At 23.8% G+C, this 17,500-nt stretch overlaps 5 protein-coding genes across 5 annotated transcripts; 2 read left to right on the top strand and 3 right to left on the bottom strand.

The window, feature by feature from the left end:
* Window positions 1-248: 248 nt before the first annotated feature.
* DDB_G0288465 (hypothetical protein) lies at window positions 249-1,591 on the top strand (the record flags this gene model as incomplete). Its single annotated transcript, XM_631614.1, has 2 exons — window positions 249-1,208; window positions 1,322-1,591. 2 exons carry the CDS (start codon window positions 249-251, stop codon window positions 1,589-1,591), a joined length of 1,230 nt encoding a protein of 409 aa, XP_636706.1.
* Window positions 1,592-1,625: 34 nt separating this feature from the next.
* Window positions 1,626-3,122, bottom strand: gnt3 (GlcNAc transferase; the record flags this gene model as incomplete). The annotated part of the gene is made up of 1 exon (XM_631613.1): window positions 1,626-3,122. One exon carries the CDS (start codon window positions 3,120-3,122, stop codon window positions 1,626-1,628), a length of 1,497 nt encoding a protein of 498 aa, XP_636705.1.
* A 701-nt stretch (window positions 3,123-3,823) lies between these two features.
* On the top strand, window positions 3,824-8,152 carry DDB_G0288459 (hypothetical protein; the record flags this gene model as incomplete). Its single annotated transcript, XM_631666.1, has 6 exons — window positions 3,824-5,270; window positions 5,482-5,571; window positions 5,678-6,907; window positions 7,000-7,089; window positions 7,166-7,836; window positions 7,925-8,152. Coding segments are annotated over 6 exons (3,756 nt in total), but the record flags the coding sequence as incomplete, so codon positions are not given.
* A 70-nt stretch (window positions 8,153-8,222) lies between these two features.
* On the bottom strand, window positions 8,223-15,935 carry pks26 (beta-ketoacyl synthase family protein; the record flags this gene model as incomplete). Its single annotated transcript, XM_631665.1, has 2 exons — window positions 8,223-15,202; window positions 15,320-15,935. The coding sequence occupies 2 exons, from the start codon at window positions 15,933-15,935 to the stop codon at window positions 8,223-8,225; spliced, it is 7,596 nt and encodes a 2,531-aa protein (XP_636757.1).
* Window positions 15,936-16,487: 552 nt separating this feature from the next.
* DDB_G0288443 (hypothetical protein) lies at window positions 16,488-17,462 on the bottom strand (the record flags this gene model as incomplete). Its single annotated transcript, XM_631664.1, has 1 exon — window positions 16,488-17,462. The coding sequence occupies one exon, from the start codon at window positions 17,460-17,462 to the stop codon at window positions 16,488-16,490; it is 975 nt and encodes a 324-aa protein (XP_636756.1).
* Window positions 17,463-17,500: the final 38 nt, after the last annotated feature.

Genomic DNA, 17,500 nt, shown 5'->3' with positions numbered 1-17,500 from the left:
ATTCTTGATTAGGTGTCTAGATATTTTTATTTTTATTTTTATTTTTATTTTTATTTTTATTTTTATTTTATTTTTATTTTTTTTACTTTTTTTTTTTTTTTTCAACACTTAAGTTTTTTTAATTTAATTTTTAAATTTCATTTTTTAAAAAAAAAAAACATTTCACACATACACACATACATTCACACACACATACTTTCATATACATAATATTAAAAAAAAAAAAAAAAAAAAAGTAAAATTTTATAATGTATAAAACAGGATTAATTAGATTATTATTTAATTTTGAAGCAAAGAATAGACATGATTTATATTTACATTATTATAATGTTGGTAGATTAATATCGATTGCACCAAAGGTTAAAGATCATTTATATATAGAATTAGTGAATTATAATAACATTAATTTCGATCGTTCATTAAATTCACCAACACAACAAATTAGTAAACAAACAACAACAGGATCCTCAGAGATTAATGAAAAGGTTGAAAAGATTTATAATGATCTCTTTTTTAGTTGGTCAGAGATTGATAAAAAAATGAAAATTGAAAAGAAACAACAAATTGAATTGGATGATTCAGAATCACCAAGTTTAATAGTTTCAGCAAATATAGAACCATTAAAAAGATTAGAAAATATTTTCTTTAATTATTATCAAATACTTTATAATGAAAATCCAAGATTAAATGTTTCAATTATTCCATTAGATTTAATTAATCAAAAAGATAAAGAAATATATAATAATAATAATAATAATAATTATACTCAAAATAATAATGAAATTGATATTTTATTTTTAGATAGTTCAATGAATCTATTTGAACAAGAGAATGAACTTAAATTAATTAATGAGAAATTTATAAATAGTAATAATTCAATAAAGTCAATTGATTCTACGTCGATAAATATTGATTTCAGTTATCCAAAACATTTTTATGAACCATCTCAAATTGGAAAGAATTTAACGAAATGGACACCACCATTTGGAGGTGTTGTTTTAGGTGGTACATTTGATAGAATGCATCCAGGTCATAAAGTAATGTTAACGATGGCAGCATTGGTTTGTTCTGATTATATGGAAGTTGGTATTACTGATAATTCAATTTTAACTTCAAAAAAGTATAGTGAATTAATTACACCATTTGAATTTAGATCTGAAAAAACTTTAAATTTCTTAAAATCAATTAATCCATCTGTTGAATATAATGTAAGTAGAAATTTACATTATATATACATATGTAAATTTCATTCACTAATTTTATTATTATTATTATTATTATTATTATTATTATTATTATTATTATTATTATTAAAAAATAGATGTTAAAATTAGTTGAACCATATGCAAATACAATGACAAGTAAAAAATTAGAATGTATTGTAATATCACCAGAAGTTTATAAAACAGCAATTAAAATTAATACTGTAAGAAGAGAAACAAAATTAAAACCATTAGAAATTTATTCAATCTCTTATTTCGATACACCCCATCAAGGTGATGATGTTAAATTAAGTTCAAGTTATTTAAGAGAATTAGATTTTAAAGAAATGATGAAGAATAAACAACAGCAACAGCAACAACAACAATAATAATAGTAATAATTATTTATTTATTTTATTATTTTTACCAATTAATTTGATTTGGTATAAAATAAATTAAATTTGATTTAAAATAAAATGAAACTATTTTTTTAAAAGATGTACGTTGAATTTCTTCACGTTGGTCATCAATTAAACCAAATTGTTTGGCTAACATTTGATAATCATATTGATCTTTGAATATGATTTTTAAAGTTTGATTTTTGTAACCAAAAGTTTCAATTTCATATGGATAAATTAATTTTGCATTTGTTATTGATTCTTTTAATTTATTTGAATATGTTGGTTCTATTAATTGATGGATATCAACATCACTATAATTAATTGGGTATTGGTCATCTGTGATACTAATGATTTCTTTTATATAATTTTCATAAACTTGTTGACTGGTTGCACCACTGATACCAATATTTTTAACACGTGATATCTCTGGTCTGATACACTGTTTTCCTTTAATCACTGATGGCTGTCTTAAATAGTCGTCCCAGTATTGGGTGGGCCAGTTATCCTTAATTTCATTCCAGAATCTATTAGTTGTGAGCCAACCTAGTCCAGGGAAGAAATCAGTTCTATAGAATTGAGTAATCGCTTGTTTTTGATTCTCATTTGTTAATGGTTTCTTACCATTATCATTCCATGCTGAAATGCAGAATAACGATTTATCAATGTCTAATAATGGTGATACCTTTTCAAAATAATCTAAAAAGTCTAATGAAACTTCTAAATCATCTTCAACAATTAATAATTTATCAAATGATAATTTATCAAATATTTGACTCAATGCCCATTTATAATGTCTTGATATTGATTCATATGTTGAATTCAACACTAAATTACCATTTTGTAAATTCTTTAATACTATTATACCTTGATAATTTAAATTAATTTCCTCTAAATATTCATTCATTTCTTTACAATTTTCATTTTCATTTTGATTATCATTCTTTTTACAAATATCTTGTGATATTATTATTGGGAATTTTTTAATTTTTTCTTTATTTTTATCTCTAATTTTTAAAATTGATTTAATTGTTTTTTCTAAATAATTTGTTCTATTATATGTTGGTATTAAAATCGGTATAATTTCATTTTTATTATTTAATAATATTTTATTATTATTATTATTATTATTATTATTATTATTATTATTATTATTTTTATTATTATTATTATTGTTTTTATTATTTTTTAATTTATTTTTAATTTCTTCACATTCATTTAATGAATTTTGTAATAATTTTAAATCTTTATTAAAACTATTTTCCATTTGAATTAATTGTTGTTTTGATTGTTCAATTGAAAAATTTAAATTTTTAATTGTATTATTTAAATTATTAATAGTTTCTATATATTTTAATATTGATATATTTGATTTTTCATTTTCAAAATTTAATTTATTATTTTCAATTTCTAATTTTTCCAAATCTTTTGTTTTGTTTACACTAAACACAAATAAATAAATATAAATAAATGATACTAATCCAATAATAATGGATTTTATCCAGAAATTTAATTTTATCATTAATTTTTTTTTTTTTTTTTTTTTTGGATTGGATGGTTGTGTGTGTATTGTGATTTTTTATGTGGTTCAATTTTGAAACATTATTTAATAAAAAAAATAAAAAAAAAAAAATAAAAAAAAAAAAAAAAAAAAAAAAAATGATCATGGGTTAAAAAAAATAAAAAAAAAAAAAAAAAAAAAAATTTAAATTACAAAATTAAATTAAATAAAATTACAAATTTAAAAACCAAATTGCAAAAATAAAAAAGTTTTTAAAAATAAATATTAGTTTATAAACAATGTTTTAAAAAAAAAAAAAAAAAATAATTATTCTTCTTTTTTTTTCTGCATAATAATAAAAAAAAATGAAATCTAAAAACTCGCAAAATATCTCGAGCAAAAAAAAAAAAAAAAAATGATTCCTACATTTTATTCCTGAAAAGTTAGGATTTTTTACCCATTTAAATTTTTTTTTTTAATTTTTTTTTTTTTTTGTGCTTTGGCTTTTTTTTTTTTTTTTTTTTTTTTTTTTTTTTTTTTTAGTTGCTTTTTTTTTTTTTTTTTTTTTTTAATACCTCATTGTTTTTACTAAAAAAAAAAAAAAATAACCAATTTGATTTCAAATGTAAATTTTTTTTTTTTTTTAAAGATTTTAATAAAAAAAAAAAAAAAAATTTTAATTTTTTTAATTTTTTTTTTTTTTAATTTTTTTTTATTTTTAGTCAACACACATAAAAACCATAGATAAAAATTATGATATTTTAAAAAAAGAATTTAAGCAATTATCAGATAGTTCAACATCGATTGAAATATCGTTAAAATCATATTGTGGCTACATAAAGGAGTTATATTTATCACCAGATAGTATTTGTAATAATTTGAAGAGATATTACGATTTACAACATCCATTATCTCAATATTCAAAAGATGTATTGGATTTAGTTCAAAATGGTTACACAGATTGGGAGTTAAATCAAGCTGAAAACTTTAAAGTAATTTCAAGTTTCTGTTTGCATATTAAAGATTGTAATAATAAAATTAAAGTGATTGACGATTTACAATCATTACTTTTAACATCTGCAGATTCAAATAAAAAGAATGAATACATTGATTTAAAATCGAAATTATTCACAAATGTTAAACAATGTTTTGATAGGAAAGTTTCAGATTTAGATATACCATTAATTAATATTCAATTATCATTCAATAGTTTATTTCATTTATTTGATCAAATTTTATCAAATTCTTCAATATTACTTCAAAATCAAATAAATTATATAAGTCCAGTTTCTGATTTATTACCAAATAATGATTTTATAAATAATAATAATAATAGTAATAGTAATCAACAAAAACCAACATCACCAATAGCAGCAGCAGCAACAACATCACCAACAAATCCATTTTCAAAGAGACCCCCATCTCAAGGATTTAAATTACCACCATTACAACAACAACAACAACAACAACAACAACAACAACAACAACAACAACAACAACAACAACAACCAACAAATAATTTAAATTCATCACAACAATTAAGACCTGCACCTCTACCACAATCAAACTCAACTACAGCACCAACAACTTCAACTACTCCCTTAAGACCTGCTCCTCTACCACAATTAAATTCAACTACAACAACAAATACACCACCAGTAGTACCATTTTCTAAAAGACCACCTTCTCAAACATTTAAATTACCACCACAACCAATTCAACAACAACAACAACAACAACCACAACAACCACAACAAGAACAACCACAAAAACCAGCCACATTCCCATTTAAGCTCAAACCTGTTTCTGTAAATTCAACCCCAACAACAGCTTCAGCAACAACTTCAACACCAACTCCAACAACTGTACCATTATCTAAAAGACCAGCATCTCAGACATTTAAATTACCACCACAGCCACAACCACAACCACAACCACAGCCACAGACTTCACAACCAATTCCTGCACAACCAATACCAACCACTTTGAAGCAAACAGTTAATGCACCACCACCAAGACCAATTAATCCAAATGCACTATCCAAACCTACTCAACCAATTCAACCAGCAACATCAGTTTCTAAATTAAATGCATTTAGTCCTTTTAAAAGAACTGATGAAAGTATTTATAAATCTAATAACACTTTACCAACAACAGCACCTCCATTAGGTAAATTAATAAATGATCATCAAATTCATAAATTATGTAACTATCATTTATAATCATTATTATTATTATTATTATTATTATTATTATTATTATTATTATTATTATTATTATTATTATTATTATTATTATTATTATTATTATTATTATTATTATTATAAATTCAATCAGGAATAATTTAACTAATACCATTTCATTTTTATATTTCTATTAGTATGGGATAAAAAATTTAAATTAGTTAAAACCTATAACTATTCAGTTACTGCTGAATATAAAGTTGTTATTAAATATAAACCAGAGTGCAGTAAGTATTTTATAATAATAATAATAATAATAATAATAATAATAATAATAATAATAATATTAATAATAATAATAATTAATAATAATAATAATTTTTAAAAAAATAGCATTATCAAATGTAAAAGTTTGGATGCCAAAACCAGAATCAATTAATAATCAAATAATAAGAAGTGCAACAATGAAACTTTATGATGGAGATAGTAATATTGAATTGATTGAACCAGAATTAACAGATTCATCACATCAAAAGATATGGTATTTTAATTATCTTTCACCAGAAAATCCATATAAAACTCATTATGTTTTTAAAGAGATTCTTGAAGTGGATTTATACAAGGTTGGATTAGTTGAAGTTAAAGATCCAAATGAAGTTGTAGAGGTTGAACCAATTACAGATAATGAAATTAAGATTTATTTGAGACCAACTGATCGTTTGGATTTCAATACACAAGAATTTGCTGAATTTGTAGAAGAGAATGGATTTTATCCAAAAACATTTGATGATGGTACAATGGAGAGTGTTTTATGTTTTGCCTATAGAATTCTTTTATGGATGACAGAGAATTTAGATTACAAGTACCCACATGGCCTAAGTGGTAAACCAATTGAAACTTTTAAGGCAAAATATGGTGATTGTAGTTGTCATTCAATATTTTTCGCATCAATTATGCGTTATTCAAATGTACCAACGAGAATATTGTTTGGTAGAAATGCAGAATTAGATAAACCTGGTGATGCTCAAACTCATGTTAAACCTGAAATCTACATTTCTTCAATAGGTTGGGTACCAATTGAAGCCACTAGTAAATCAAAAAATGGTTATTGTGATTATTTATTTGGTAAAGATCAAGGTCATTTCATCACCTATGGTATGGATTTCATTTCAGATATAAAAGATTTTTCAAATGCTTTCACTGTTTTCCAACTTGTAGGCTTTGGTAATTATTATAAGACTGGTCCTTATCCTGAACGTTTACTCTTTACCCATGAATATGATGTTAAATTATTAAAAAAATCACCATCATTATCTTCAACACAAACACAAACACCAAAACCAATTCAACAACCAATAAGACCAATGATGAAACAACCACAAATACAACCTCAACCTCAACCACAACCACAACCACAAACTCAACCACAACAATCACAAAAACAACAAAGTAACCCTTTTAGAGGTTTTGCAAATTCACTTTCAAAAATGATTCAAAACCCACAAACAACATCATCAACTCAATCATCTTCCTCAGCACCTTATGATTTTAAATCTAATCTAGGAATTCCAAGAAACCCACATGTTGATCAACTAATTAATGACTATGCACTTCATAAAAAAAGTAATTATAATAATTATCCTTTTTTTTTTTTTTTTTTTTTTAATTATTTTTACTACTTACAATTAATATTAATATAAATTTAAATTATTTAGTATGGGGAAATAAAAGATTTAAACTTTCAAAAATATATAACAATTCAGTTACTGCTGTATATCAAAATGTTATGACCTATTCAAATACAAGTATGTTATTTTTATGGTATTTTATATGATGAGAATTATTCAATATTAATTTTTTTTTAATTTTTTTTTTATTTAGAGCTTTCTTGGACAAAACAATACTTATCAGTACCACCATCAATTAATAATCAACAAGTTAGATATTCATCATTTACACTTCATAATGGTGGTAATGATGAATTGTTGGTAGACTCTGAAATTATTGGGTCATCACATAACGATATTTATAGGGTTAGTCATAAATTTGAAAGTGTGCATAATATAAAGTCTACAATAGCAAAGTATAGAGTTGATGTAGATCTTTATAAAGTTCATTTAACCGAAGTTAAAGATCCAAATGAAATAATTGAAGTTGAACCAATTACAGATAAAGAGATTGAAGTTTATTTAAGACCTACAACAAAGATTAATTTTAATACACCAGAATTTCAACAATTCATTGAAGCTAACAGATTATACCCTCATAATGATGGTGGAGATATTGAAGGTATACTAGAATTTGCATATAGAGTTTCATTGTTTATTTATAAGAATTTGAAATATCAAAATCCATATAGTCATGATGGTACACCAACTGAGGCTTTTAAATTTGGACATGGTGATTGTGGTGTTCATTCTTGGTTCTTTTCAAGTATTTTAAGATATAATAATATTCCAGTTCGTCTTTTATATGGTAGAGGAAGTAAAATTGCTATTAAAGATACTCAACCTCACGTTAAATGTGAATTTTATCATCAATCAATTGGTTGGGTAAGTATTTTTTTTTTTTTTTTTTTTTTTTACAATAGTGTCTCCTTTTTATTTTCTACTAACTATTAAAAACAATTTTAATAATTAGATCCCATATGATGGAGCTTATAAAGATGGAAACCCTTACCATAGTGGTAGATTTGGTATTGATAATGGTGATCATGTAACTTTTGGTTTAGATTTTATTTCCGATATTGAGGAACTATGCTCTCCTTCTATGCCTTTTGCAACTTTCCAAAATACCTATTACTTTTATTCAGGTTCTAAACTTGATTCCTCCTCTCAGTTATATGATGTTTATCCATTACAAAATTAAAAAAAGAAAAAAAGAAATGGTAAAGAAAATGAATAATAAAATCACTACTATTTATTTAACTATTAAATTATTATTTTTTAGTAAATGAACCAACTTTTATATTTTTTAATTCATTTTGTTCATTTTGTTTCTTTTTGTTGTAGGAATCTGTTAAAATTTTTATATTGTCAGAGATTGAGTTATTTTGTAACATTTGAATTGAAATTAAATTTGGTATTAATAGATTTTTATCAATTAAATTTTTAATTTGAACAATTGTTAATGAATCTGAACCATAATCAATTAATCTAATATCAATGTTTAATTTTGACTCATCAATTGATAATAATTCACATATATTATTGATTAATAAATCTTTAACAGGATTTTCACTTGCTTGGTTGTTTGCCATTAATTTTGATTTTTGTGATAAACAACAATTAAACTGGAAATCAAATTTATGAACATTTGATTGTTGGAGATTACCTGTTGCAAATTCATTAAAATTGAAACTGGTTAAAATTATATTGGTAGATTTTGAAGGATTTTGAATAAATAAATCTAATGATCCTAAAATTTGATTTGTTTGCATTGGTCTAATACCTTGACCATCCAACATCACTGCAACTGATTGATTACGAGATACAAAACCAGTGGATTCAATTAAACCATAGTTTATACAAATTGAAGGTAATCCTAATACATGTTTACGATATTTTGAAAATGTATCTAAAACATTACTTGAACAAACATATGAACATTGATCAGTTGATCCAATAAGACCCGCTGCTGATGATGCCATTATAAAGTTTATTAATTTCCAATTTCTTTTAATTGATTGGTTATGTAAATTAATTGCACCCATGGTTTTTGCTTGATGTGATACATTTAAATGTACTTGATCAATTTCATGTTCTTTACAAGAGATTTGAGTAAAAGCATAATGAAAGATTGAATCTACATTATTGATTTGAGGGTTTTCCATTAAAATTTCATCAATTACTTTTTCAATTTCCAATGAATTACCAACATCAACGCTTTTGTAAATGAAATTCAATTTGTTTTTATTTTTGTTTACTAATAATTCCAATTCCCATTTCAATGATGATCTTGATAGGATAATTATGTTTTCAACATTTGTTGAATATTTAACTATCCATTTCAAAATTTCCAATATAATACCAGATTGACCAGTAACCAATATATTTTTACCTAGATGATCACTATTGATTTGATAATTTGATTTGATAATTGGTAAATTCGTTTTTTTAATTAATTCTTGAATTAAATTTTCTTTATTATGGTTAACAACAATCTTACCAATATGTTGACGTTTATTAATAAATTCAATAGCATTAAAACAATCTGAATCATTGAATTCAATGATTGGAATTCCAGTGGATAATGATCCATTTTCAATTGCTGAGGTAATATTTTTCAATAGTTTTGAAATTATATCCCCTTTAACAAATAAAACTTCAACATTATGATAACCATAGTTGTATTTGAAATTATTATTACAAGTATATTCATTATGGTTTAAATGAGTTATTGATAAATCAATGATTCTACCTCTATGATTCAAACATTTGAAATTTGATACCATATGTTCACTACTTGATAAAGTATTCAATATAATATCTACTCCCTTTTTATTTGATCCTAATTCTGTTAACTTTCTTTTAATAAGTTTTAAATAATCTTTATTTCTACTTGAATAAATTCCTGTAATAAAATCACCATAAGTATCATGAATATATTTTTCTTTTTCTTTTGAACCAACTGTAACGAAAATATGAGATTTGTGATTCTTCCATTTTAATATATTTAATGCTGATAAACCAATTCCACCTGATGCTGAATGAATTAATATAGATTCATCATTTTGAATATTACCTATATTGTATAAACTATATAATGATGTAATATAAACAACTGGTATTGAAGATGCAATGGTATGACTAAGTTTACTTGGTTTATGACAAAGGAATTCTTTATCAACTATAATATGACTTGCAGTAGTATTGAACCAAATACCATAAACTTGATCACCAACTTTAAATTCATTATCATTATCACCATCATCATCTCCAATACGAGTTATAATACCTGAAAAATCGTGGCCAAATTCTGGATTTGATTCACCTTTATGATTTATTAATTCACTTGGTGTCATAGCAGTATAAACTAAATAATCTTTATAATTAATTCCAGTTGCTTTTACATTAACTTCAATTTCATTTTGTTTTAATTTGACTTGTTTAGATTTTAATTCATATTCCAGATTTGCATTTAAATGAACAAATAATGATTTATCATTTTCGAATGATGTTGATTTATAATTTTCCTTAATTCTTTTTTCTTGTTTATATCTTTCAAAGAAAATTTTATTATTTCTAACTAATAATTCTTTTCTGATATTTGAATTATTCATAGATTTGATAATTGGTTCAATAATATCATCAATAATATTGATCGATTCATTATTTAAAGAGTATTTATCAAAATCAAATGAATACAGTTTTAATGGTGGGAATTCATCAAAATATCTTGCTGCACCTGAAATTGATGAACCTAAATAATTTTCACTTGTGGATTGATTTAAAAGTAAAATATGTTTGCATGATAAACCAGATGATAATAGTAATTGATTTATTTGAATATATTCCAAGGTTATCTCTTTAAAGTTTTCAATTAAAAGTTGATTTAATGTTTTAATGAAATAAATAATTGATTGATTATTTATTTCTTTTGAATTACTAGTAATCAAATCACTAAATTGTTGGCATGTTTTAATTTTTATAATTTGTTTTGTTGATTTATTCTCTAAGTATTTCATAAAAGTATCATTTTCACCAAAAACAATTATTTTATCATTTTCTTGACTATCAATTTTAAGTTTATATTCTAATGATGAAATTGATGGTTTTTTAGCTTGAATTACAAAACAACAATCTTTTATATCATCCGACATTATAATATCTTGATAATTACTTTCTGATAGTAATTTAAACCAAGTTTTTTGTTTCATACAACATCTGTCAACTCTAATTCCAGTATCTGTGAAGCCCCACCATTGATCGAATACACCAAAAATACTATCACATATTAACATTCTATAAGGAGTTTCAATGAACAATAATTGACCATTTGGCGATAATACTTTATAGATCTCATCAATACCAAATTTAATTTCTTTAATAACGTGAAGTACATTTGACATTATTACAAAATCATAATAGGATGGTTTTAATAATTGCTTTTCAATCAATGATTCTTCTAGATCCAATGATCTATAAATAATAGTAACACCTTTTATGTTTGAAAGAAGTTTTTTAGCATCTGGAATGAATGAAGGTGAGATATCTGTCCATGTATATTCTATATCAATTTGAAAGTTTGGATGTTGCTCAAGTAATTGGTTTATTTTATTCAATGTTACGATTGATAAAGATCCAACACCACCTCCAAATTCTAATATTCTAAATACCATCTTTTCATTAATTAATGGTTTTATAGATTGTGTAATGATTTCACCAACCAATTGATTTTGAATAACTGTGTTACCATTAATATTATAAAAGTCATCTAAAAGATTATTTTCAAATAAAGATTGAGGTGTATCAATTGTTGTATCTTCACCTTGTAATGGGAATAATAATTTTGAAATGATTCTTGTTGATTTTATTAAAATTTTATAAATATCAATATTACCTTCATTCCAACTATTAAGATTACCATTTATACCATCATATTGTTTAATGGTTTCAATAACAAATGTAAATAATCTTTCAAATTTTGAATTTTTGCAATATTTTGCTTTAATTTCTTCAAATTCAATTTGGTTTCTTAAATCACTTTCAATTGATTGATTTCTTTTAATTAAATTTGTATATAATAAAGTTGAAATAAATTGTTGATAATCTGATCTTGATAAATCACTCATTCCACTTGAAATAAATTCATTTCTTTTATAAATCGATTTATATGATGATGGTTCAGAAATTAGAGAATCAATTGATTGAAGGTAAGAAGAAAATAATTCATCAGTTGGATTTTCAATTGATATTGGATCTTTTAAAGGAATTAAAGATTTTAGAGATACTGATTCAATTTCAAAAAATACTGTACCATCGCTAATCATAACAATAATTGATGCTGAAATTGAATTGTTTATTAAATCTTTATTTTCAATTCTTGTGAAAACATATAATTTCTGTTGTTCTTTTTGTTTTGATAATATGAGTGTTGATGAATAGTATTTTAATCCTTCAATCTTTTCTAAAACCATTTGACATTGTTCAACATAAAGAATATGAACTCCATGTAAACATGAATCTAAAATTGGAATCATGTTAATATTGGTTTCAACATCTTGATTACTTGTGTCAAATGGAATTTCAACCAATGAACAATTATCACCTAAATAACATTTTTCAACACCTTGAAATTCTCCATTATAAGATAAACCTGCTTTTGCCTTTATGAAATTATAAAATTGATTCTTTGATAATTTGGTTAAATTACAATTATTTGAAATTAAATTTTGAATGTTTAATTTATTGGTAGTTGGATCAAAGTCATCTCTATGAGATAAATGATAATTGGCAAATGAAGATTGAATCCATTGTTTTGTTTTTTGATCTTGGAAATGAAATTGTACTTTGAATTCATTCTTTCCTATTTTATAAACGTTTGATTGTAAACATGTAACGATACCTTCAATTAAAATTAAAGGTGCTTCAAATTCCATGGAATCTATATCAATATCTTGTGAAGGATACATCTTCAATAAATTCTCTATGTAACCAACACCTGGGAAATAAATTTTACCTTTTACAATATGACCTTTTAAATATTGGAATGGTTTTTTCTTTATATCAATTTTGGTTTCAAATGATTTTAAAATTGGTGATTTTTCATTTGAAAAACCCAATGTATCCATCGGTGGACCTTGTAATATTCTTTTTTGTTTTTCTAAATCTTTCCAAAACTCTTTATCATCCCATTGATAAAGTGGTAAAGATTTATTCGATATATTTGTTTTAGATTCTATGAGGATCTGTGATTTAAAATTAACATCATAACCTTTACAATAACAAGTTGAAATTGTTTGTTGAATTTCTAAATAATCATTTTTCTTTTTATGAAGAGGGGATAAAATTGTAATTGAGTTACTATTACTGAAATAATTTGAATCTTTTGGTATTAATTGTTTCAAATAAAATGATAAAGTTTGATGAGGTGCCAATTCAATGAAAATCATCTCACTACCAAGTTGATTATTTTCTACATGTTTATAAAGATTTGAAATTGTTTCATTAAATAATACAGGTTTCATAATGTTTTGAAAAATATAATCATTATCATATAGTTTATTTGAATTGAATAAATGAGTTGTTACTGTTGAAAATGTTGGTATTACTGGTTCCTTTGATTCAAATTTTAAAGAGTAGATATGATCTTTTACTTCTAATTGACTACTTGTATGGAATGATGATAATGAACCTAACATTGCGCAAAATATACCAGAATTTTTAAATTCTTTTGATAGTTCTAATAGGATTGATTCTTTACCAGCCACTACAATTGAGTTTGGCGAATTATAACAAGCAATTTCTAAAAATGGATAACGAGGTGAATAGTTTTTAACAAACTCTTCACTACTAATATTACAAGATAACATTTTACCACATCCATTGGTTTTTGATTGAGCTAAAGATCTATGATAAAGTAAATAGCAAACCGTATCAAAATCTATCATACCTGAACAAAAGGCCATTGGTAATTCACCTAGACTATGACCAACTATAAATGATGGATTAATACCCCAATGTTTATAAAGTTCGAATAATGAAATTTGTAAAATTGCTGTTGCAGGTTGTGCAATTATTGGATCATGAATTGTAATTAAATCGTTATCATCAATTGATCTTAACTTTGATATTACTGAATAACCATAGTATTCCAACAATTTCTTATCAAATCTATCGATATAATTTCTGAAATTCTTATCATTATTATATAATTCTAACCCCATTTTATTAAACTGTGAACCTTGACCACAAAATACAAAAACAGTAATTGGATTAGGTTTTTTAACTGAAATACTAGAAGAAATCTCTTTTAAAGGTAAAGGTTGAGACAATTTATATTTTAATTCTTTCCAATCCTTTGATGTCACTACAAAACGTTGAAATAAAGATGTTGATTTATTTGATAACTGTTTATAAACAAAATCTTCAAATTGTAAAGATTCATCAATTTTAGAAACTTCCTCTATATAATTCTTTAATGATTGATTAGAATTTGCTGAAAATGGGATTAAATATTCTTTTTCATTCTTTGTTATTTTATCAACATTACTATTATTATTATTATTAATAGACTCTGTTAAAACTAAACAACAATTTGAACCAGTTACACCAAAACTATTTACAACCATTGATGTTATTTTATTTTTTTTAAATGGAATTGCCTCAGTTACAACTTTAATATTCCATTCATCTAATTTGATTTTTGGATTAATCTTTTGAAAATTTACATTTGGTGCAAAAGATTTATTTTTGAACATTAGGCAACATTTTATTAATGAAGTAACACCGGATGCTGCTTCCATGTGACCAATATTTGATTTAAGGGAACCTATTAATAATGGATTTTCAGGTGAATGATTTTCTTTAAAAACCTTTGATATACCTTCAACTTCAATTGGATCACCAGTGGGTGTACCTGTACCATGAGTTTCAACATAGTCAATATCGATATCAAGCATACTTTTCTTTTTAATAGATTCCAATGCTAATTTAATATTATCTGACTGCGATTGTTTGGATGGTTGAAAGAAGTTTGCTTTATCAGCATTTCCATTACCATCAACATTTGTATTTCCACCTTTAATTATACAATAAATATTATTTCCATCTTTAATTGCATCTTTTAAACTCTTTAAAACAACCAAACCTGCTCCCTCTCCTCTTACAAATCCATCAGCACCTTCATCATATGTCATACATTTTCCATTTTTACTTAATATATTTAAAAATGAAAATGCAGTTGGAATAGTGGTATCTATTTTTATTATTAAAAAATAAAATAAAATAGATTATTTGTTAATAATTTTTTTTTTTTTTTTTTTTTTTTTTTTTTTTTTTTTTTTTTTTATTTTTTTTTTTTATTCTTATTTACCTAAAATAAAATTTACACCACCAGCTATACATAAATTAGATTTCCCTTGATTAATTGATTGACAGCCTAATAAAACTGTGTTTAATGAAGAAGAACATGCAGAATCAATAGTCATTGAAGCACCATGGAAATCAAAACAATAAGAAATTCTATTAGATAATGAATGATTAACTGAACCAAATAGATTTGTCTGGATTTCATTGTTACTCTTAACCATGTCTAGATAATCACCAGTTGAACAACCAATGAAAATTGAAGTATTTGAACCACGTAATTTAATTGGATCAATTCCAGCATCTTCCAATGCTTCCCATGTACACTTTAATAGAATACGTTGTTGTGGATCAATTGTGGAAACCATGGTAGGATTAATACCAAAAAAAGCAGGATCGAATTTCTTCCACTCTTTCAATGGTAATAAACCGGAATTTCCATTATTAATATCACCAGATAAATGATAATTGTCACTCCATCTTTCAGTAGTTTTACCAACACCACTAAATTTATTCATTAAATTATTCCACAACTCTGATGGGGTATTATCTTGACATCCTGGGATTCTAAAACCAATTATAGCAATATCTTCTTGAATATTCTTATTATTATTTGTTTCCATTTTATTTGTTTTCTTTGTTTTATAAGATAATAAAAAAAAATAAATATTTTTTTTTTTTTTTTTTAATAATTAATTTGAATGTTAAAAAAAAAAAAAAATATTATAAAAAAAACTGTTTTAGAAATAAAAAAAAGTTACAAATGATAAAAATGATGTGATTCTATTTATAAAAGATCAAAAATCGTGGCAGATTAAAAAAAAAAATTACAAAAAATAAAAATAAAAAAACAATTTTAATTAAATCTTTGAGCATTTTAAAAATTCGTGTGTGGGAGTGGGTGGATGATCTAGATTAAAAAATTAGTGAAAAAAAAAAAAAAAAAAAAAAAAAAAATTATTGTAATTATTATAATATTCTTAAAATTATTATGATTATTATTATTATTATTATTAAAATTATAAATATTAATTATTATTTTTATTTTATTACGAATTGAAATATCTTTTAAGTTTTGGACTTTAATTATTAATAAAGAAAAAAAAAAAAAAAAGAGTAAAAAGGAAGTGTATAGTATAAATATTTGATTAAAATACATTTGAAAATATATTTATTTAACATAAATTATTCTTTTTGGTCTGTTTACTATTTTTCTTTTTATTATTATTATTATTATTATTATTATTATTTTTATTATTATTACTATTACTATTATTATTATCATTTTCGGTATTATTATTATTATTGTTGTTATTATTATCATTTAATTTTTTTTCAAATTCGAGTATATTTTCTTTTGCAGTTGGATAACCAAATTTAGCAGCGACTCTAATGAATTGAATACCTTCATTTTTATTAATTTCAAATAAAAAAGTACCATATAAATAAAGGATACCTGGTTGAGTATTTTCAATACCAGAATCTTCTATGATCTCTCTAAAAATTGTCAAACCTTTTTCGGTATCTTTTGGAATGATATCACCACCATCACCTCTACAAAGGATGATAGCATACTTTGCGAATGGTGCACTCTTTTTTAAACTTCCCTCACAAGCCAAATCGTAATATTTCTTTGCTTCATTTAAATCTTTTTTACCAGACAAACCTTCGAATAATAAATTAGCATACATTAATTGAGATTCGATAATATATTTATTTGTTATTGATACTTGATCATCGTATTTAATTTTATGTGGATAGTTTGCAGCTTGCTTAAGGTGTACTAAAGATTCTTCATATGCTTGTAAATTTTGAATGATATTCAATTTCAAATTTGATAATGAAAATAATGCTTCAACCGATTGGTTCTCTGATGCTGCTAATTTATAATAATACAATGCCTCTTCCATATTCTTCTCTATCAATAATAATTTATGGGCTGCTTCACATCTTAAACGACCAACTAAATAATTGATTGGAACTTTCCACATTTCACTCAAAACAAATACTGCTTCATAATTATAGGTTGGCTCTTTTCTTTGAATCCATACTGCCTCAAATAATTCTTTTTCAACTGCTGCATCTCTAATTCCAAAATTTATTGAATTAACTGAAACTGGATATTCTTTTAATAAATTAATTACATCCATTTTTTTTTTTTTTTTTTTCTTTTAAATTTATTTATATA

Source organism: Dictyostelium discoideum (assembly GCF_000004695.1).
Source record: "Dictyostelium discoideum AX4 chromosome 5 chromosome, whole genome shotgun sequence".
In the NCBI taxonomy this organism is placed as follows: domain Eukaryota; phylum Evosea; class Eumycetozoa; order Dictyosteliales; family Dictyosteliaceae; genus Dictyostelium; species Dictyostelium discoideum.
Note: the sequence above shows the minus strand (reverse complement) of the source record. Positions and strands in the feature narration are given on the sequence as shown.